The sequence below is a fragment of the Barbus barbus genome (genome assembly GCF_936440315.1).
Source record: "Barbus barbus genome assembly, chromosome: 24".
Taxonomy (NCBI): Eukaryota; Metazoa; Chordata; class Actinopteri; order Cypriniformes; family Cyprinidae; genus Barbus; species Barbus barbus.
The window spans coordinates 9788536-9812343 of NC_136752.1; the positions used below are offsets into that span (position 1 = coordinate 9788536).

Genomic DNA, 23808 nt, shown 5'->3' on the forward strand with positions numbered 1-23808 from the left:
TGCTCAAATGGCTTTTTGGTTGCTTTTAGTCAGAAAATGTAAAGAAAAGGACTCATACAGCAAGATAATATAATTTCACTTACCTGGCCTATCACTTGCAGCAAAATCCATCACTTCTTAAACAGTCCTCAGCGCTGAAAGTGAATGCTCGATGTTGATTGGCTAATATGAGAGCTCAGTGCACCCCCGGCCTCCCCCTCTCCTTCTCTATCCCTTAGCAGTTGTAATTACATCAGCAGATTCGGCACATTGGCGTTTCGCGATAGAAAAGCGGCGCTTTCCAACTTCAGCAGCATGTTATGATATTACAGCTGTGAAATTACTAACAAAAAAAATACACATTTTGAGACATGAAGTGAAATGAATTGTGAATTTTATTTACATTAAATCATCCTCCTCCCATTTTCACTTCAAAATTTTGGGGAAGCTGTGCCTCCCCTGACGAGCCGCCGCTGTCTGTGAACACAAGAGAATTTTGAATGATAGTGTTTATGAACAGAATGAATTATGTGACCTGAAATACAGTATTTCATGACAAAATGCAGTTTCTTTAATGTATTTTGAGCAGAAAGAACAAAGACAACACAAATGTAAAGTCAGCATTTAATTTAGTAAAAAAAACATTCAATACAGTTCCTTCTAATTTGTGCACATAAGGAATTCACATTTCATTGAATAAAAAACACTTTTTGGGAACAAAATGCACCCAGCAGGTCACAGTGGCTCCTTGTCATATGTATTGCATCTACCATTTTTTAAGAGGAATTTAGCACTTGACAGATGGAGAGTAACACCCTCAGATGGCACTTAAACAGATTGTTTATATTCAATTCGTGGCCGAAACAGTCCAAGGTCTGACTGATGTCACCAGTCCCAAACTGATTGGCTGGCTTCTGAGGAAACAAAGTCATGTTTATGAAGTCCCAGGCTGCTATAATCGGCCTCTCAGCCAAGAGCTATTTGTTGAATTTTCCCCTTGAGTTTACAAGAAAACTAAAAAATATAAAAGAGGAATATTTTAGCTGTTTTTGTCCATACAATGAAAGACAAAGTGCTTCTACCTACATTTTTGCAAAACTACAAAAATGTATCTATGTCACTGCACTTTCCACCTGAAATGAAAACTAGTGGCATGTAAAACACTAAAAAGTTTTTTTCCCCTTTTCACACATAAATTATGATTACAGTGGCAGATTGTTGAAGAACAAAGACTTATTTTAGTGCATTTCCGTGCACAATACTCTGTTATGACCTTTTACTAGTGTTGTTTTTAGCGGCCTGTTTTAATTTTAGTTTTAGTCTAGTCTTTGTGTGAAGCTGTCATTTTAGTTTTTATTAGTTTTAGTCATGTTCATACTCGTTTTAGTCTAGTCAGGTTTCAGTCAATTAAATGTCTGAGCATTTTAGTCTTATTTTAGTCAGAATTATCCATGACTATTTTCATCTAGTTTTAGTCGACGAAAACTGATGACATTTAGTCTAGATTTAGTCAATGAAAATTGCATTTTAGTCTCTTTTTAGTAATTCTATTTAACCCAGTCAATATAGTATAAGTACCTAGTAGCAGTGGCATACCGTGGGGTTTTAGTCAGGGCCTTCAGTAAGCAACTGTAAACTACATGTACACATCTTACACATCTCTGTTACAGCTAACGCAGCTATATGCATATAATGCACATATTATGCCGCACACAGGCTCTCAACAAACAATGACGGCTGATCAACTATTTTAATAGTAGGCTAGATTGGGTTGGGTTAAATGCAGAGTAAATTTCCCTACATGGTCAGTAAAAGTAATACGCCAATACACAGGTCACTATGCGCATTCATGTCACTCTAAAATGACGACGCGCCCAAAGCAGCAAAACTGTACAAATGCTGGAGTCGGACATCCACAAACCACACCACGGTATTGTCAACACACCACCTACACCTCCATAACAATGTGCATGATACAATACTCATCAAATAATAAAGCACTCACCTTTCACTTGTAAATAAAGTCCATGGGTCTGTCGTTCCATGCCCCTTTACTCGCATTTAAAAGTAAACACAGCCAACAACATAACTTGTGCTCGGTGCTAGCTGTTAGCCACTCATAGTTGCAATCTTTGAAAAGACGCATAAAACCTTTGCTGGCCTTTGTTAGTGAATTCACTTTGGGTGTAGGTCTTCCTTTCTCATTTATTCTCTTTTGTCTGCAAAAGAGCGCCTTGAGAAAGGCGATTTTAGTAGATCGGCAACCAGATCTGGTGTAGGCGCCAATGAGTGCAGCTGTCATTTTCTTTTCGTTTACTTTCATGTTCGTTCCTTGGAAATCCCGGATTAAAGGGGCGGTCTAACGCTGGGGGTAGCACTGGGCACGTAGCTGGTCCCAGAGGGCGGGCTGTCATTGAAAATCAAAATTTGATTGGCTGATGATTCTGTCACTAATGCTGACAAATCAGATGTGACGTCTTTCAACAAAAGGGTAGCACTATCTGTAGTACTGGCCTCGGACTTTTTTTTTTATGTAGGATATTCCAGTTCAACCTCAATTAAACTAATCATAGGCAATTTAGTGGACATTACACAAATGAAATTGATACCTAAATAATCAATAAAAACATTTTTCACACAATTTAATTTTTTATAGGGCCAGCAGAGAAGGCCCTGCTTCCCCTGACGGCCCACCACTGCGCTAGTAGTATAGACGAAACCAAAATTTTCTTTTAGCCAAACCCATTTCAAACAAGATTATCTTATTATATTATTGTTACCTTATAGACTTAAGAATACATCCATGCCAGACAAGGAAGACGCTCTGATTTGAATTTACAACATTTATTTTACCAACCAAACATGTTAACATGTTTGTTGTCGTCTTCTAAATAATGCCACGAGTGGGGCTTGAGGAAGTGACGTCGCCTGCGTCTGCGCAGTGCAACCTGATGCAGCTCCAGAAGTGAGATACAGGAAACAGAAATACTGCAAAATAATAATAATAATAACGCGACTAAACGAAATAACATTATAACATTTCGTTTCGTCTCGTTTTCGTCAACGAAAATGAAGAGACACTTAGCATAGTTTTTATTTTGTAAACCATGTTTTCCTAATGAGCACTTTATATAAGCGCTCTCACACCGGAGGAAACTTTTCATAGTTCCTAGAACTATTGGCAGAAGTTCCTGTTTTGGGTATGTTTGCACCGCAGGAACTAGGAATGTATTTAGTTCTAGGCCCTCTGTTTGGAGGGAACTAAATTAGCTCCTACTTCTAGAGTAGGGTCTAAAACAGTTCTATAGGAACTACTAGTGACATAAGCATATGCTGATTGGACAAATGCATACGAAACACCGGCTACCCGGCATTTTTAAAAAGTCGTGTAAAAATATTTACTTCACGAACATGGAAAACAGCGATAACGGCTACCTGATACCTGTTGTCTACAGCATTTGTTCTTTTCTCAGCCTCGACGATAACACTGCAAGTTGTCATAGAAGGTTTAGTCAAATTTTTGTGCTCTTAATTTACATTCCATCTCCTTTATCACAAAACCCTCAATACACAACAAAAGAGCTCCGATCACGGCATTCTCCATTCACCGGTGTTTGTAATGACGTTTGTAAATGCCGTTTAAAAAGACGTCGCTGTCAGCCGCTTCAGAGTTCCTGTTGCCGGTGCGAATGCAACCAGTAAAATGGAAATTGGTTCTCTAGGAACTGCCATGCTGCTGGCTAGTTCCTAGAGCTATGACATGTGTCTCTTCCTGCGGCTAGAATAAGCTGCTAGGTGGAACAGACTTTATGCTGACAGTCAAAAGTGTGGCTACACAGGACTACTGACAACCACACAATCAAAACGCTAATCATTCTCTGGACACTCATTGTGATTCACATTTTTGTCATTTTACTGGGTATTCATACTTTGCATGCCCTTATTTTCTGACTATTGAATTGTGGCAGCTCATTGCATACCTCTCACTGTTTCAGTCTATTAGGAGCAAAACTAATAACCCAGGGTCTCATCAGGATACGAACTGCTGGCTCATCATCTACTGTACCTCGTAATAAACTAGTCCATGTGATTTGATTGTGTATAATTGTGATGTAGTGTATCAGAATGCAAGACGATGATATTTCTCAGCGGCTCTATTGTTTCTGGATCAGCTGCTGGAGAGGTGATGGGTCTCCTCATTGTCAGCACTTTCACAGTGTTGACTAACAGAGCGAGAGAGAGAGAGCGCGAGAGAGGACCATCTGACAGAACAGCGTTCTTCCTGATTGACACTCACCCAGAGAACTTTATTTCCATGTGACGTCTTTCAAATCACCTAATCTCTGAGACACATTAGCTCCGGTCCAAACTCTAGTGAGCTGCCAACCTACGCACCATGTTAGACTTGGAATGGATGGAAATACAATTCCAAACAGAAGGCGGTAAAACTGTGCTTGCTTATAAACGACCTTGTTTTGTCCACTTCCAAGGCAGCACCACATGTAAACTTCATGGGTAATGCAGTCCACTAGGGGGCGCGGTTACAAGGATGCTATTGTAGATGTGACTCATAATTTGAGCAGAAATAATGTTACGAAGGCATAAAGGATGATATTTTAAAGAAGTATGTACATACAATTTGAAACATTAAAACTTAGTTGTTTGTTGCCCTAAATATTTAATAAAAGTCATTTTGTTTTAGTTGTACTTCGTATTGGTTCATTTATTGTTTGATTTGATAATTTTTATATAATAAAATAATATATAATTTTATATAATAAAAAAGTATATACAAAGGTTTGGGTCTGAACGATTTAAGTCTCTCTTATATTTACCAAGGCTGCATTTATTTGAACAAAAATATTGTAATATTATAAAATATTATTACAATTTAAAATACGGTTTCCTATTTGGATATATTTTATAATCGTTTTAATATGCTGATTTGGTGATCAAAAAACATCTCATTATTATCAGCGTTGAGGACCATTTTTTTGTGGAATATATTTGATTAGTAGGCATTTTTTTGTAATTAGTACAAGTTTAACTGTCAATTTTGATCAATTTAATCCATTCTTGCTGAATAAAAGTATTCATTTATTTAAAAAAATCTCAAACGTAATATATCTGGTAGAACTAGACTTACTTTTGGGCACTTCTGACACAAAATATACTTGAAATGACACAAAACGTTAATTTACCTGTGAGTGAATCACAATATTTGATGACTGATTGTCTGAAAAGAAGGTGAACTGATGAACACTGTTTAATAACAACATAAAAGCTACACAAAACATGCTTGTAACTGTATTACTGTAGTATTTACTCAGATACTGCGTTGTGTGATAATGACATTGTATTCTGAACTGCAGCATATAGTCAGAAGATCTGTATTATACTAATCTCATAACTGTTATGCATTACACCGCATATCGATTGACTCAGAAGGACAATAGATTAGTCTCGTGACCTCCATCCATACTGGGAAAGTGACTGAATGCTCTCAAGCTCACGTGTCCTCTGATATCTGAAGTATATGTGTGAACGGTTGTGTACGTGTGAGTTTTTTGAGGGGGCCGATCTGGAGAGAGTATTAGATTCATATCTGCAGCAGTGAGAGCGATGCCTTCCAGCAAGTGCTGTTTGAAGGGAAAGAGAGCAGCAGTTTATTTCACTGAATGCTTATGTTGTTCTCTGCAGTACGGTATTGCTTTCGCTCCGTCCCAATCCCTTGATTTTTGCCCTGTTATTCGCTCCATCTCACCCTGATGAAGTGAACTGGTTGGCTGAAGGGTCTCTGGTCCGGCCAGGCTCATAGGCACGGAGCCAAAGAAGTGGGCGGGCTCAGGATGAGAGTTAAATATTCATGAAGAACGGGATCAAAGCACAAGGAGAAAAAAACAAGTCAGAGGGAATAGAGAAAAGCAGATATGCAGAAGTGGAACGTTACGGCTTTTATGAAGATTAGATGTCAAGCAGATGTTTGCAGATACCTTCTGTCATTTCCTCTGCTAGTCAATGGTGTTTTTATGAATGATAGCTAAAATAGATTTTTAGTTGTTTTGTACACATGGGAATTTGTAGGCACAGCAGGATTTGATTTCGATTCAGTGAGTCAAGATCAGATTCCACATGATTCTTGATGCATTTCAATGTTTCAGTGCTGTTATTGACTCATTGTCATGATGCAGGTGTGTGTTTTTTAGATGTGACGCAGTGTGTGATTTGTTTGGTAATGACCTCAGGCAGAATACGCCGTGGCAGCTCATACTCCACAGACTCAGAGGAAGGTCACCGGACAGACGCTGAATGTAATCTACCTCAGCAGATGTCTTTGGTAGGGACGAATAATATACATGTTCTCAAGGGCCTTGATTTAGTAGTACCTGTAGTTGACATTCAGGAGAGATTTATGCCACGGTTATAGTGCACACTGAATTCTACTTACCAAATTATAAAGTAATTTTACTCAAATAAAAAAGCAAAAGTACCATGGCATAAACATCTGATTCAGTTTGCTTGTGCTATTATCATTGGCTATCAGTCTTATATTACAATTTACAGTATGTATTGTTGCAATTGTTTTTTTTTTACTCAATAGCAACGGTTCTTACTCACATTTGGTACTTGGCAAGTGTTAATTTTGCATCCTGTGTATATAAAACACAATTTTATGGAATTGCGACTTTATATGTGAATTTATAAGCGTGACTACATCACTTATGACTTTGTTTCTTGTTTTTCTCATAACTAGAACTTTATGGCTCATAATTTTAATTGCTCATAATTTTTGTCTTTATTCTTCATCATTGCAAATAAGATCTTATACAATACAGATCAAAATGAATTGTTTTTACATTAAATTCATATATTAATTCAGCAAGGATGTATTAAAGCGATCAAAGGTGACAGTAAAGATATGCATAACTTTAAATTCATCAAAGAATCCTGAAAAAATGTATCATGTTTTCCATAAAAATATGAAGCAGCACAACTGTTGTCAACATTGGTAATACAATTTATCATATATGAATTTTTAGGATTCTTTGGTAAATAAAAAGCTAAAAAGAGCAGTGTTTATTCAAAATAGAAATATTGTGTTACAATATACACCACTGTTCAAAACTTTGGGGTCAGTAAATTTCTTGCTTTCTTTTTTGTTATTTTAAAGAAATCAGCTTTACATCACAGGAATAAAATTTCATTTTAATATATATTCAAATAAGAAAACATTTAATGAATTGTAATAGTATTTTGCAATATTACTGTGGTACTGTATTTTTGGTGAATGTGAGAAAAGATAACAAATGATAATAAGAAATCTTACTAACCTCTAAAGTGTTTGAATGGTAGTGTATCTCACAAAGTGACTGTGTATCTTGTAATTGTTACTTTGTTTCATGTAATTTGCCGTTATATCTTGCAGTGTGACTTTATTTCTTACTTTTAACTTTTCTTTTTACTCCAGTGTGCTTCTATACAAGACTACACCGCTCAGAGCTCAGTCCAGATGTACACATTCACACTGTACTACAAGGATAAAGGAAATACAGCTCAGTACATCATCACACATCCATACACAACTGTGATTTACACCAAAAAAACGCAACAGAGACTTTCTAAAAACACACTTTATAAAGCGCTGCTGCCTGAGCTAATTCCTGTACAATAATCTTCCCCCCACCGCACGCTTATCAGAAAGTCCATCCTCATTGAGATTCAGAATGAGAGTGGGAAAAAGTCTCCCACCTGCCAGCACTCCATCCTCTTAAAGATTAACATATGCAATTACATAATTAGTGGGCTTTAAAAATAGCAGGCCGAATGCATTTGAACTCATCTGTGTTAGATTAATACATGCACTATTGCTAAAGAACTTAGGCATGTTTAGAAAATGCTGCCATTTAGGGAACATAAATGGGAAATTGGTCATATTAGGTTAGTGTGTGTAATTTTCTTGTTTTCTTCTATTAAATTTTAAATGTAGAGCATCATATACACACACAAAAAAAAAAACAATTCATTGGATGAACTCAATTTAACTGAGGGCAGGATTTCCATCCAATAAATATGTGTAGCCCTTACTCATAAAAAACTAATTCATGCAATGAAATGTAATTGAGTTGGGCCAACTCAGTGTGATCAAATATAGTTTCAATGAAATTGATACATTGATAAAGTGATTTTTTTATGCTTGTTGAACTCAAACATTTAACTGGAAAATAAATTATTTGGCAGACATCCTTCTACACTCAAAGAAAAAAAATGATACGTTGGATTTATTTAACTTTAGGCATTAGCCAAGTTATTATATAACTTGGCTAATGTTATATTTGGGTTTTTTTAATCATTAAAACAACTTTGCTTCATGTTAGCAGGTCCTCAACCCAAGCACATGCTCTACACTTTACCACAACTGTAACCCCCCAAAACACTAACGTACCAGAAACTCTTTTATATACAAACATAAACGAGCATTAAACATTAACAAGTCTCCCAATTTGATCATCTAAATAAGAAATGCCTAAAATAACATTTTATTTCAAGATTGACTCTCCTTATCCAGCCCTGTGCAAAGCATGATTGGAAGGGGAAATCCACTTCCTAGTTATACAAGTAAAATCATTTATGTTCTTTCAAAATGAAAATATTGATTGTTTCAAGTCAGTTTAACACAATGCAATTGTATTAATGGGAAATTTAACATAATGGTGTTAAATGAAAAATTTTTTTTTAAATAAACTGAACAGTGTTGGAGAATAATTGTTTTGTTGTGTACTATTTAGTTTTAATATATGATTTAATATATTAATTATATTTAATATATTTTTTATAGTTTATTTTATTTTGAAAGGTCTTCTAAAAGCACGAAAATAACTTTAGGTGAATGGTTTCAAAAAAGTGTGGCCATGACATTTCATCAGTATATTGTTATGAAAGAGATAAACTCAAGGTATTAAAATATTCGAGCGCAGTTCATGAGCCACAAACAGGTGCATGTGAGTGCAGTACTGTCAAGTATTATAATATCTCTCTCTGTGCCATGAAGTGTTTGGCAGGAGAGGACCCAGTGGACAGGCATCTGATATTTGACAGCCATAAGGTTTTTTTTGAAGAGATGAGCACATGCTGTGTGTTGGATACTGGTACCGAACATGCTGGTGAACATGCAGGCTTTTTAACTAGAAAGACTGTGCTTGTGCTTGTTTTTTTGTTTTTTCCTGGTGAACAACAATAGTGATAAACCAGACTGGAGCTAGAAATGCATTCAGGTCTAAGCTGAACTGCACTGGTAATTGGTGGGCAGGCCATTCTCAGGAAAAGCTGTGGATTTTCTCGGTACAAGGATTTAGTCATGAAAGCCACGGAAGCACCGAGATATTCATGAATCATGTTTTGGATGATGTCATTTTTCCTGAAGCACATATTAATAAGCATTGAACTGTGTGTGTTTTTCAGTCTCTCTGAGATCTCGGAGGAACATCCCTGTTAGAAAATGCAGTAGAGCAGCATATACTGTATCTGAAAACACTGCTGCGGATTCATCCACCAATGTTTATTTTCTGTATCAAATAAAGATTATATTATAATATAATATCATACTGAAGAAAAAGAAAGTCATTAAAGAATTAAATTCTTGAAAAGAAATCCAAATTAGGTAACTTGACATAAAATAAGTAAATAAAATATATACAACCTGCTTCACATCTTAATAATACCTAAAAAACTTTTGTCTGCCAAAAGCTTTTTAGAGTCAAGTAGAACAAAAGGAAATGACATCATAGAGACGACCCCTCAAATAATAATGATTATAATAGTAAAAATAATTATAATCTATAAATACATTTCTAAAAATAAGTTGACCTTTCTTTGATACAGCAAGCTTAGATCAGGTTTTAGTTGAATTTTATTTCTGAATTAATTGTTTATAAATGATAAAATACATTTTATGATTAAAACATATACACTTGCGTCTGTTCAAGGTGTAAGGAAAATCATGACATATGACATGTTTTAGGATCATTCAAGTGAAACATTTCTTGAAAATGGTATGAAGGTTACTCCGTGAATTGAAAAAGCACATTTCTAATAACAGATTTTTTAAATATCATAGGTTTTTTTATTTAGCCTTTTCTTTGTAATGCACTCTCTTATATATTATTGCCAATCAAACAAAGGCAATGAAAAATTGTAATTAAGTGATAAAATAGCATCGCCTGTCCTCATCCTGAAACTAATTGGACACTTAACTAACACTGCCTGAACCTTTACCTAATCATTAGCTGTTTTCCAGTTTCTTTCAGACTGCAATCAGCAAATGCAGCTTAACTGAGACTGAAAAAAACCCCTGCATGCATCCTGTGCCCCATCTCTGCCTTTCCAAAGCTCTGCGTAAATATTGTAGCGGCTGAAGCAAGACTAACGGTAAAGCCGCAGGGTGTTCTTTAATTGAGGGTGACGGGACAGTCTCTACACTGCACACTCAGCACTATCGACACTAGCAATTAACACCACTGTGGCACCTCAGTTATTGCTGAATAGAGAAATGTTTGGTTTGGTGTTTAAAGGCATAGTTCACCCAAAAATAACTTATTTTGTGTTCCGTAGAGGAAAGAAAGTCATACAGGTTTGGGATGAGATCACAGTGAGTAAATGATGACAGATTTCTCATTTTTAGATGAATGACCCCTTTAAGTGAACTTGTCATTTGTCGATTGTACGATAAGACAAATAAGAGACCTTTCCAAGTTTTATTGTTTAAGTCCCCTGATGAAAAGTTGAAAAACACTGATGAAATGAACTCGACTCATCAGTTCTCTGTCAAAACAGATGGTTATTGATATCATTTCTCTCTGTCTGGTAGTCACCTGCTGTTCATATGTCTGCAAAATGAAATAATTACACAGTCTCTTTTAAGACCTGCTGCCTGCACCTTTCCAGAACTTCATGTCCGATAACAATAAAAAAACATCCCGGCTCCACAGACCTAAAATAATTAGTATTTGAAAGAACTGCTGATGATAAAACAAGACACGATGGTCTGAAACACTTAATCAGTCTTTTTCAAATGGCAGCAGATGTTCCATTATATATCTTCTATAATAGTAGCAGCTGTTTGTGTATAATAAAAATAATGAAAATAACGACAAGATGAAAGCTTCCTGTAGACAGCACGCCATCTGTGGACCGTTTCCTGTAAGGAGCTGACAGATACAGCGGATCTTGCTCTGATACAGTGTGTGTGTGTGTGTGTGTGTGTGTGTATATGTGTGTGTGAAGGTATGTGACAGCTTTGACTGGAACATTAGCATCACTACATCCTTCTGCTACTAATAATGAAGTACTAATGATCTAATTAGGCTGAGGGTACGCTTTTTGGCCATACCAATTAACAGTTCCAATACCCTGAGGATACATTTTTTTGTATGCATGCATGTTTTAAAAAATTAGATAGTACTATATTTATTCAAATGCTACCGGCCCAATTAGAGAAATAAAAAGTTAATTTAAAGGGTACTTTAAATCAAACCCTGCAGATAAACCCCCCAGCTAAAACCAGCCTAAACTGGTTAGCTGGTCTTAGCTGGTTTAAGCTGAAAGTATAGCTGGTTTTAGCTGGACTCCCAGCCTGACCAGCAAATGAAGAGGTCAAAACCCTTCTAAAACCAGCCTGCAAATCTGCTATGACCAGGCTGGATGACCAGCTAAAAGCAGCCAAATTGGTTAGTTTTGCTTTTGCATTCCCCCAGAAAACGTTTTGATTATTTGCAAAAGGTTTACATGACCCCAAGTGTAGGGTTGGGTACTTGGACTTCGACTTATTTATACTGTAATTATAAATGACCTCAGATGCACTTGTACTTGAACACGGACACGGACATTTTGTAACATCAAAAATAAATAAGTAACAGCGTAAAATTAAGATTAGACATTAATAAATGTCTCAGGTGCTTAAGGACTTGGACTCAGACCCAACACTAGTTTTGTGTTCCTCTTGCTAACAAAAGTTTTTCATTCCTTCAAAAAAGTGTTTACTCTGGAATCTTTCCTGAAAGGTTTTGCAAGCAAATGCAAAAATTATTGGGGAATGCAAAACTTTTGTGAGAGAACACAGAGACAATTAGTTCTAATTCTCCCATATCATATTTTTTTTTATTATCAAAATATTATCAAAATATTGATGGCTCATCTTGCACCTTATACTTATATTTTGTCCAGTCAAATACCACAAAAAAATCTAATTAGCAATAACAAGTAAATCACGTTCGACAGCTTGAAAAAAGGAACTTGTCCTTCACTGGTTTCAGTAGGTGAATAGAAAATAAAGGAAAGAAAACTAATTAAAGGTGAATTGTCTCATTTCTGTCAAGCATCACTAAACAGATATAAATAGCAATGAGACTAAATGGAGACAAAGCAATAGGGAAAAAAAACAAAGATTTTTCAAAATGTATTTTAGGTTTATAAAAGTTTTAAAAAGGTTTTAACATCACAGTTCGGTATAATTTCGGTGCAGCAGGGGGAAAACCAAAACTTTTTTTTTTTCAGCATGTTTCTGAACCGTCCCAGAAGCAGCTCCCCAAGGCATTTATACAGCGATCTGTCATGTCACATCAAATTCACATCACATCATGTGGTATTGTGGGAAGTCATGGCCTAATGGTTAGAGAGGGTAATCCAAAAGGTTGCGGGTTCGAGTCTCGGGCCGGCAGGGATTGTAGGTGGGGGAGTGAATGTCCAGCGCTCTCTCCACCCTCAATACCACGACTGAGGTGCCCTTGAGCAAGGCACCAAACCCCCAACTGCTCCCCGGGCGCCGCGACATAAATGGCTGCCCATTGCTCCGGGTGTGTGTGTTCACGGTGTGTGTGTGTTCACTGCTGTGTGTGTGCACGTTGGATGGGTTAAATGCAGAGCACGAATTCCGAGTATGGGTCACCATACTTGGCCGTATGTCACTTCACTAGTTCACTTCACTTCAAAGACTGTCAAAAAGCCATTCATTATTTGAAATTCCTGAAAATAAATAAATAAATATTGTATACGTTCGGTACACATGCGTACCGATCCGAAAGACCCGTACTGAAACAGTTCGGTACGAATACATTGCACCCCTATTGTTTATGATTAGTGCTGTTGATATTTTTTTGTGAAAAATCTTGACTTTTTTGTGGTTCACGAGTTCACGAGATCTAATCTGATAGCAAATAGTAAGCATATTTTGGCGTGCTGTCCTGGGGGAGGGCTCCGAGCTTGGAATATGGCCCGAACCCAGAGAACTCCCCTATCCCTAATAAATAAAAATAGATTAGGGGTGAGGAGTTGGGGTGGAGGAAGGATGCCAGAAAACTGTCATAGGACAGCGGTAGGCAGGCTGCATATTTACAGGTGCATCTCAATAAATTAGAATGTCGTGAAAAAGTTCATTTTTTCTTGTAAGTTATTTCAAAAAGTGAAACTTTCATATATTTTAGATTCATTGCATGTAAAGTAAAACTGTTTTTTTGTTTTAATTTTGATGATTAGACCTTACAACTGATGAAAGTCAAAAATCAGTATCTCAAAATATTAGAATATTGACCATCCCTACAGTATAAATTCCGGGTATCTCTTGTTCTTTGAAGCCACAATAATGGAGAAGACTGCTGACTTGGCAATGATCCAGAAGACGATCATTGACGCCCTCCACAAAGAGAGTAAGTCACAGAGGGTCATTACTGAAAGGTGTGGCTGTTTACAGAGTGCTGTATCAAAGCATATTAAATGCAAAGTTGACTGGAAGGAAGAATTTGGGTAGGAAAAGGTGCACAAGCAATAGGGATGACTGCATGCTTGAGAATACTGTCAAGCAAAGCTGATTCAAACACTTGTGAGAGCTTCACAAGGAGTGGACTAAAGCTGGAGTCAGTGCATCAAGAGTCACCACGCTCAGACGTCTTCAGGAAAAGGGCTACCAAACCACTTCTGAACCAGAGACAGAAGCGTCTTACCTGGGCTGTGGAGAAAAAGAACTGTACTGTTGCTCAGTGGTCCAAAGTCCTCTTTTCAGATGAAAGTAAATTTTGCATTTCATTTGGAAATCAAGGTCCCAGAGTCTGGAGGAAGAGTGGAGAGGCACAGAATCCATGTTGCTTGAAGTCCAGTGTGAAGTTTCCACAGTCAGTGATGATTTGGGCTGCCATGTCATCTGCTGGTGTTGGTCCACTGTGTTTTCTGAAGTCCACGGTCAACGCAGCCATCTACCAGGAGAGCACTTCATGCTTCCTTCTGCTGCCAAGCTTTATGGAGATGCTGATTTCATTTTCCAGCAGGACTTGGCACCTGCCCACACTGCCAAAGGTACCAAAAGCTGGTTCAATGACCATGGTGTTACTGTGCTTGATTGGCCAGAAAACTTGCCTGACCTGAACCCCATAGAGAATCTATGGGGTATTGTCAAGAGGAAGATGAGAGACAGCAGACCCAACAATGCAGATGACACGAAGGCCGCTGTCAAAGCAACCTGGGCTTCCATGCACCTCAGCAGTGCCAGAAACTGATCACCTCCATGCCACGCCGAATTGAGGCAGTAATTAAAGCAAAAGGAGCCCCTACCAAGTATTGAGTACAAATACAGTAAATGAACATACTTTCCTGCAGGCCAACAATTCACTAAAAATGTTTTTTTTTTTATTGGTCTTATGAAGTATTCTAATTTGTTGAGATTGTGAATTGGTGGGTTTTTGTTAAATGTGAGCCTAAATCATCACAATTAAAAGAACCAAAGACTTAAACTACTTCAGTCTGTGTGCAATGAATTTATTTAATATACGAGTTTTACAATTTGAGTTGAATTACTGAAATAAATTAACTTTTCCACGACATTCTAATTTATTGAGATGCACCTGTATACATATTGTGTTTGTTAGGGTAGTTAGCTAAACGAGTTGCACCTGCACCAAATTAGTTGATTATCTGATCGTGCTCCTCCCGAACCTTGTTAATAAAACATCATAAAAAACTCAGAATGTTATGATTAATAACTTAAAAGTTTAATTAGTTATGAAAAATACAATTTCGAGCATCAGTTTGAGCCTGTGTGTTCATTTAAGTATGCAGCTATATGAAGACAGACAGCCCCATAATAAGATGTTCACACTCCAATTTGCAGCTCTATTTACCCTAGCAGTGCCCAGGTCATTTGAAGGAGGCATATCTGACAGGGCTGTCCCCCGTGGCATTGCCGGGAGTGACCCCTTTCTGAGACCATAATTACTACAGCTGAATGAGTAGGCAGGATGTCACTCTCTGTTCAGATTTATCTGGCTGCTATTAGACCCATGCAGGGTGTTTCACTAAAATAGTTCCCTCTCTGCCCGGGTTTCACACAGGCTCTTACTCATTAGAGCCAGGACGTTTTGCTACCCTGTTCATTTTTGCTCCAAGAACCTGGTGGGACGTTAAAGAACAGGCTTCTAGGTTAACCCTGCTTGCTGCTGATGCCCCTTGTTCATGTTTGATCATCTTTAAAATGCCCTTAGAAGTCTTCATTTTGTAAAGAACATTTTGGAGTTGGAGTTGGAACTCAGCATAAACTCTGAAGGACTATGTCCCTCCAGGAACTGAGTTTGGCACCCCTGTTTTAATATATTATTTATAATTATTAATATGAATTAATATTTTTCCTTAAGTAAAGCAATGTGTTAAATTTAGTTTTCTTTCTTAATATATTATAAAATGTAGTTTATTCCTGTGAGGCAAAGCTATTTCCACCATCATTACTCCAGTATAACGTGTCAGAGGATTCGTCAGAAAGCATTTGTATATGCTGATTTGAATTATTATTAATTTTTTTATTATAATCAAACCATTTAAACTGCATATATATATATATATATATATATATATATATATATATATATATATATGTGTGTGTGTGCGTGTGTGTGTGTTTGCAAGAACATAACTGTTTTATTGTGTTAGTTAGCTGTATTTTTTTTGTTTTTTTGTTATTTTTAACCTAATCAGAATAACCCAACTGCAGCTTGATATTAATTGGAATGCACAATGAAAAAACATGAGTTTTGAAAATTGTTAAAACTAGAGTTATCTGTTTTTGCAAATGAAATTATTTTTGATCCTCATTTTACAGCATTTTTACACAAGTGCCTAAAACGTTTTATATTACTGTAGCTTTGCATCTTGGAGACGTTGCCACAGTTCTTCTGGAGTTAGTATGTCTCAGTTTGTTCTGTTTCTTCATATCATTCCAGACAGACTGGATGATGATCAGATCAGATCTCTGTGTGGAGCACTGGCTGTTGCCAGACTCCTTGTTAGGGATGGGTACCGAAACTCGGTATTAAATCGGTCTCGGGGCTAAATTCTGAAAGACCGGAGTATCGATAAGCTCTGATGTTATCGGTACTTCTGTCGGTATTGGAGAAATTAAGAAAACACACATACATTTATTGTTGCTCTCTCTCTCTCTCTCTCTCTCTCTCTATATATATATATATATATATATATATATATAATGTCGCCAGCTGTTTTTATGTGCAATAATATTCAAACATTTGTCTATGATGCATTTTTGCTATGCGCAATTCAGAAGCCAGATCGCGCTCACGCGGAGGAGCTTCAGCACACGCAACATGAAAGTCCTGTTTAATTATGATTGAAGAGAGAACCAACTATTCAAACATCTGCTCACACTTTAGGCCTGTGGCTGTTATATTAAGCTAAGTATTTTTTTTTTTTTTTCGATTTTGGCTTCCAAGGATTATAGCCGCATTTCTTCTAGCACAACTCCCTTCCCTTCATAGCGGCGCGGATTCGTTCCTCCGAACCAAAACTTAACATCTGAATCAGCTCAATCAGTGATTGTTATAAAATGCCGTCTTTACTGTTGCTACATTGCAGGACATATTTGATAGTAAAACGTTGAAAGTACAATCTGCACAAGTGATGCTGTTCCCCAGCTGAAATGTGTGTGCGCGCGTGTGCTTGCGCGGCGGCGTGCTCCAAAACGGACAAGCAAAGTACACTTTGAGCTTCGGGCGCGTCGAAATAACAGAAAAATATGCCAAAAAATACACACACAATGTGTCAAAATGGCCGGTTATGAGAGTCTTCACTTTTATGTTAAGTGGACGAGAACAGCTGGGAGAAAATCCGATGCGTGTCAGTATATTGTCTTAAAGTGTCAGACTGGAGCTTGAGCCATCAATGTTAATCAAAGAACAAAATACAAAGAGAAAATCACCCACAGCTCTTAATCTGAACAACGTTATAGCTTTAATAAACATAAATCTATCAGTACATACAGTGAAAACTATGCTTGCTCATTTACATGTGATTACTTTTGTAACTATTACTTACCTGAACATTAATATTAGTAGACCTTCATGGAAAAATGAAAGCACTGTTTATTTCATTTCGTTTGTGTGTTTGTTTTATTGTATTTGTCAGTTTGTTTTACTTTGTTTCTTTGTTCATGTTGTTACTGTATCTTATCTTATGTATATAAAACACTAAAAATACCTGCACACTGGTGCATTTACAAATTGATGAAGTGCAGGCATTTTTAGTGTTTTATATACATAAGATAAGATACTGTAAGAATATGAACAAAGAAACAAAGTAAAACAAAAAGTACCGATAAGAATACCGTTAAAGTACCGGATCGATAAGCAGTATCGGTAAGAGTAGTAATACCGTTAAAACCTTAACGATACCCATCCCTACTCCTTGTGCAAAAAATCTCACTAGATGATTACAATTAATGGCCAAATGAATGTTTGGAAATGTAAATTAATATTTCCTATTGACACACTACAGCAAAATATAGAAACTAACTGACTAACCATTTTTTAGATGGTGAAAATACTAGTGTTCTAATCATTTTGGCCACCACTGTATATATTGTCTGTATGTGTGTTACATAGTCTCTATCTTACACACATAGTACAGGGCTTTGATTTTTACAGATAATGTCCCATCAAAAACAGCAAGAAAAATTGCTGTAACTCTGGGGTAAGGGGAAATGGTGACTTGTGGGTAATTTGATGGCGGGCATAGTGAGATTATCTCTGTAATGACACGTTCTGAGCAATCTAATGAGCAATCGCCTTCTTTCAGCATGTGTGTGTCACAGATGATGACGCAAGAGACCGTGGTTTGAACTAATATGCCCTCAAGAAAAGAAGGATGGATGGAGAGAGGGAAAGGAGAAAGAAAGGCTAGGGAGGAGGACAGATTACACATAAATGACAGAGTTATGGTTATGGGACTTTCGATAATGAGAGCAAGTGATGTGTCCTCACACACAGAAACCCCTCTAGTCTGGGATGTAATGTAAGGTCATACATTGGGCAAGGCTTTGAGAGACGAGTGTGTGTGTGTATGGGAAAGAAACATTTAAGGGCGTTGAGGTCCGTTCAGTGTCACATTCTGTTTGCATCTTGCAAATGCGTTCTGTGTTAATCTCTGATCCATGCAGAGCTTCAATGACGACACTAAGAAACACATTCATTTCTGTCACCGCAGTGCTTCCTGTCAGACCAAACCATATCAGCCCTAGTGCATGTGCCTAAAACACAGCCAAATATACACTCATGCAATCTAATGTCCTGTCAGTATGAACTCAAATAGTCTTACGAATGCTTAAATCAACGCATGGATGTGCGTGACAGAGCAGAGACTTACAAGCTCCTCATTCAGCCATGTGCTTATAGGAAGACAGTTATGTTATAGAGCTAATTGGAAAATCTTATTGCCATTTATAATGTGCTGTCAAATATAACTCAGATTTGTGGTCTAAAGGAATGTTCTGGGTTCAATTATTATATAAAACAATATATAAAAAGTATCATTGCCATTAATAGCAACAACAGCAATAATATGCAATTAATTGTGCTTTAAATTGATCAAAAATACAAAAGTAACACCAAATCAGCATATTAGAATGATTTCTGAAGGATCATGTGACACTGAAGACTGGAGTAATGATGCTGAAAATTCAGCAGTGCAACATATGAATAAATTACATTTTAAAATATATTAAAATAACAAACAGGTATTTTAAATGGTTATAATATTTCACTATAGTACAGTTTTTATTGTATTTTTAATCAAATAAATTAAGCTTTGGTGAGTATGAGACTTCTTTCACAAATATTAAAAAGTCTTAAGGCCCATTCACAACATGAATGATAAAAATAAGGATAGTTATAAAAATCATTCTAAATTTAAAGGAAGAAATTTAGTCCACACCACACCTGTAACGATAACCAAATCTAAGTTCTGATCCAAAGTTCTGTCATGAAACTCTAGAAGGCGCAGTCCGATAGGTCTAACTCAGTCTGACATAATGACATCATCACATGGTGCAGCTGATTGGTTCTCTCTTGTATCAGTAACCAATGAGCTGCTGCTCAACATTCAAATACTTGGTTAGTGCTTGGTGTAGCAGTTGCAGCACACTTCAGAAACCCTCCACCTTCCCCAGCTCCACTTGTATAGCTCTGCTATAGGGAGCATTGTTTATGCTACAATGTTTTTTCATATGTGTTATATGTTCAGCAGCAGTATTTCTTACATGCTCAAAGCAGCATGTTGTGGATGTATTGGCAGTAGCAAATCTCGGTAGAGCAGATCTATTCCGCCACGACCAAACACATCACCATACCCTCCTAGAGTTGTCATGATAGAAATATAGTTATCATTATAGTTAGCTTTATCATTATCGGTCTATGGTGTTTACTGTCCCCAAACTTTTAAATGGTATTGTATGCAATGATAAAATAAAAATTGAACATACCATGAACATTTTAGGGGATTGACAGCAGGTCATATTTTTGTTAATTCTTCTGTAGAAAGATGTGCTATTTGAGCTGTAAATTAATTCAGAATAATCCTTTTGCAACTTGATTGCATCTTGAAGGGCATTGAAAGTTCAGACTTGGTCTTTTAATAATCGGATTACTATCTAATCTAATCTGAAAAACGTGGCTAATATAAAAGCACAGAGTGCCTCAGATAGTTCCACATTTTCCTTGTTTGTCCTGATATAACCTCATGGCTCATGACTGTAGTCGGAGACCAACTTGACAGCAAATAAAGCCCAGAGGTCACAGTGTCTCTGCTGGGGCAGGTGGTTGTTCCTGGCCCAGTTCACAGGGTATGGGACACACTAATCATCATAATGTCTTGCATAATGTCTGTCTGCTATTTTTGCCTGTATGGGAAGAGATTAGTTACCTGTAATCCTTGTCTATAGCACCAGGTGGTCTTTTCCACGCTTCTCCTTTGAACACGGGTCAGATGTTGGGTTTTGTTTATGTACAAGTTCCCAGGCAAAGAAGCCTAATGGAATGCTTGAGGGATTCTAACATTTTTGTAATTTGGAACTAATTGCAAAACTGATCCTATTGGGAAATATTTTCATAATCTACACAGAAAATTGATACAGTACATAAAAAGTAATTCCATTAGTTCTTTCATGATTTCGTCAATGACATCAAGCATAATTGATCCTCACATTTCTTGTAACCAATCAACATATTTCAATGGACTAGAATGAGATCTGAAATTGCTGAGCGGAAGATTTTCAGCAAATGACAAATAAAACGATACAGATGGATAAAGATGGATTACAGATGGATTTCCAAGATCAACCTTTGTATGTATTAAGTAGCATTAAAATTAATTTCTAGAACTGGAAAATTCATGAAAATTGATTAAATCATAAAACGCCATGGGCATTTGTATAAAGAACATGCAGAACATAACAGAATTTCTACTCAATAAAAATTTGACTGGTAGAAATTCTGAGAGAAAAAAAAATGATTCAGTAAATCACGAGGAAATGCCATGAAAGTTCAATGGTTAAAAAGAGAGCACTTTAAATGTTTGGAACGTTGACATTTATTTTAATATATGGACATTCCTATAGATCAGTGTTCCTGAAATCTTACCCTGGAGGTCCAATCTGCTGCAGAGTTTAGCTCCAACCCTGATCAAACTCACCTATCTGTGATTTTCTAATGATCTTGAAGACTCTGATTAGCATGTTCAGGTGTGTTTGATTAGGGTTAGAGCTAAACTCTGCAGGAAAGGTCCAGATTTGAGGATCCCTGCTATAGATTCTGTAAATCACAAAACATTTTGAAAACAAAGCTTGTTACACATTCTTTATAGGTGTTTTGACGAGGCATACATTTGTTTGTCTCAGGTATCCAAACCATCTCAACTAAATAATCTAGCATTTGAAACACTTGGTTAAAGGTCACCCAAGTTCAAAAATGCGTACTAAGTTGAACACGATTTTAAAGAAACTTTATACATTTATCATGCTTGACTGTTGCCTGCGTTGCCTGTGTGCTAGTTCATTTTTTGGCTTTATTTTTAATTTAAAAAATAATGAAGTGTGCTGTCATCTCGTAATGACTGAACACAGAGATTTGAAGTACATTTGGCTGGTCAAGGTGCTCATTAAATCTCTGCCGAATGCAGGACTCTTTCCAGGACAATCAAACCCAGAGGTGACTTATTGCCACCCCTGCTCTCTCACAGTCTCTTCTCATCTTTGTAATGAAGGAATTAGTGCTTTTTGATTAAAGGTGAAGTGGCATCATTTCTCCTAACAACTCACATCGCCAAATGGCCAGACATTAATAAGACAAAAGATATTGAGTGTAATGTCAGAAAGACAAATGAAGAAAAGAGAAGTTTTTTTTCTGCATTTTTTATTGAGTACCCACCGAGTGTAATTAGAAACTGAAGATCACAGAAGCTGAGCTGTGTCCGGCCTCAGTCTCGGTGTGAGTGATTTTGTGGATCATTCTGTCAGGCTGATATGTTGAGCTGACAGGCTGATGCTCTGCTGGGCTCAAACTTAAAGATGGGGATGATGGTTACTGACCTGTTTGCTCCTCAGGGCCGTTGCTGGAGAGCTCAAGACACTGTGTCTGTGTGTGTGTGTGTGTGTGTGTGTGTGTGTGTGTGTGTGTGTGTGACATGGAGGATGAAATTGTGTCAGAATAAAAAATGAGAAACAAAACTTAAGTTAAGCATCTTTAATAGTAAACGTTATTTTTCAGGTTTTAGTATGTTTGCTAAAATGTACATACATAAACACTTATATTATTAATCATAAGAATGTCTGTATTAAATTGTAACTTAATTCATAACTGATTCTTAAGGTTCCTTTCAGAATGATAATGTTTCAGATAACTGTCGGTTTTATAAGAAAACAACTAATAATATAATATAATATAATATAATATAATGTATAGAAATGTACCTTTGTACTTACATCTAAATATGTTTAAAAAAATTGTTTATGTGTTTGTGTATTTATATATTTATATATATATTGGTACATTTATATGAAACGTACTGTAGCAGTATATTAGATATTTCTTTGTATATAACATCAAAATCATCATGTTTAGTCATTCCCAGATGTCTTCATAATGCCCTCATATTAATAAGGCCAACATACTTTTAATATAAATATATATTGTGAAATTTTATTATAATTTTACAGTTTAAATAACTATTTTTAATATAATATTTTTAAATGATTTTTCAAGAACATGTTTTACTACATGTTTTACTGTCTTCAGTGAACTATTTAAGTTGGCTCAACTTTTCTTTTTTTTACAGTGTGGGTGTACAGCAATACAAAATAAAGCGCTATATAAATGCAATATTCATTCATTGATTCATTCATTCACATGATCCTTCAGAAATCATTCTAATATGCTGCTCAAAAACTTTATTAAATAATATTAGTAATGTTGACAACTGCTTAATTTTTCTTTTGTTAACACTTTACTAAGCCTTTATGTATAATGCATTATAAATGTAATTTTGATGCATTAATTATGCCTTGCAATGCACCTTATAATGCATTGTACAATCGTATGAATAATTGCATATAAATCATTATACCACTTAGCAATTAATTGTTGCACTATGTGTTTTAAATTTGGTTATAATTATTTACAAGAAGATATGATTTATTGCAACATACATTATGAATAATTATAATGCATTATACCCTTTAATAACCCTTTATAATGCATTAAACATAAATGGTTACCCTTTTTTGGAAACTCTGATACATTTTTCAGGACTGTTTGGTGAATATAAAGTGAATATTAAAATCCATCCTTGTTGAATAAGAATATTAATTTCTTATAAAGCAAAAATCTTATATTGTTGTTGTTTTATTCCTGCCCTCATCCTCACCCATCCTCTCCTCTCACTTCCGTCTAGATGAGGGGCAGACGGTGTGCCAGGGGCCTCCGGACATGCTGGGTCAGCGCCTGGCGGAGGTGGGCATGCAGCTGCGATCGGAATGCCACCAGGGACTGGGTTACTGGGACTACCTGTTCTTCATCGCCATCGGCTTCGTCATCTTCAGCGCCGGGACAGTGTCGGCATGGGTGATGGGCGTGCTCATGGTCCTGTACGAGCGCTACAGCAAAAGGAAGAGCGAAGAGTTCGACAGCGAGGACGAGGAGGAGACAGTCACCCGAGGGGCAGGAAGTGGAGGAGGAGGAGGAGGGGGTAACCATGGCAATGGGGACCTGAGCAAACCAGGCATGCAGGTGTGACCAGAGGACAGAAGGACGCTGGGAAATCTTTGATGAACAGACAATGAGCTGCGGACAGAGCGAAGGAGTTTTCTTTTATATAAAGAGGTTTAAAGTGCACTTTTTTAGAATGTGTCAACATTAGTTTTAGATTAAGAGATGAGCAGAGCAGGGCAGACAGATTAGATGTATTTCTATTCTTATAGGTGGACTCAGACAGAGAGCCAGAGAGACAGTTGAGAGG

The 23808-nt window shown here is 36.7% G+C and overlaps 1 protein-coding gene across 1 annotated transcript in view; it reads left to right on the plus strand.

The window, feature by feature from the left end:
* The window catches only part of LOC306844382 (leucine-rich repeat-containing protein 52-like), a gene marked incomplete at both ends in the record, with an annotated part of 34286 nt that extends 10701 nt beyond the window's left edge, over positions 1-23585 (plus strand). Inside the window, one exon of the mRNA XM_079376473.1 lies at positions 23245-23585. Coding sequence (XP_079232599.1) covers positions 23245-23585 — 341 coding nt within the window. The remainder of the gene's footprint in view (positions 1-23244) is intronic.
* Between the last annotated feature and the right edge of the window lie 223 nt (positions 23586-23808).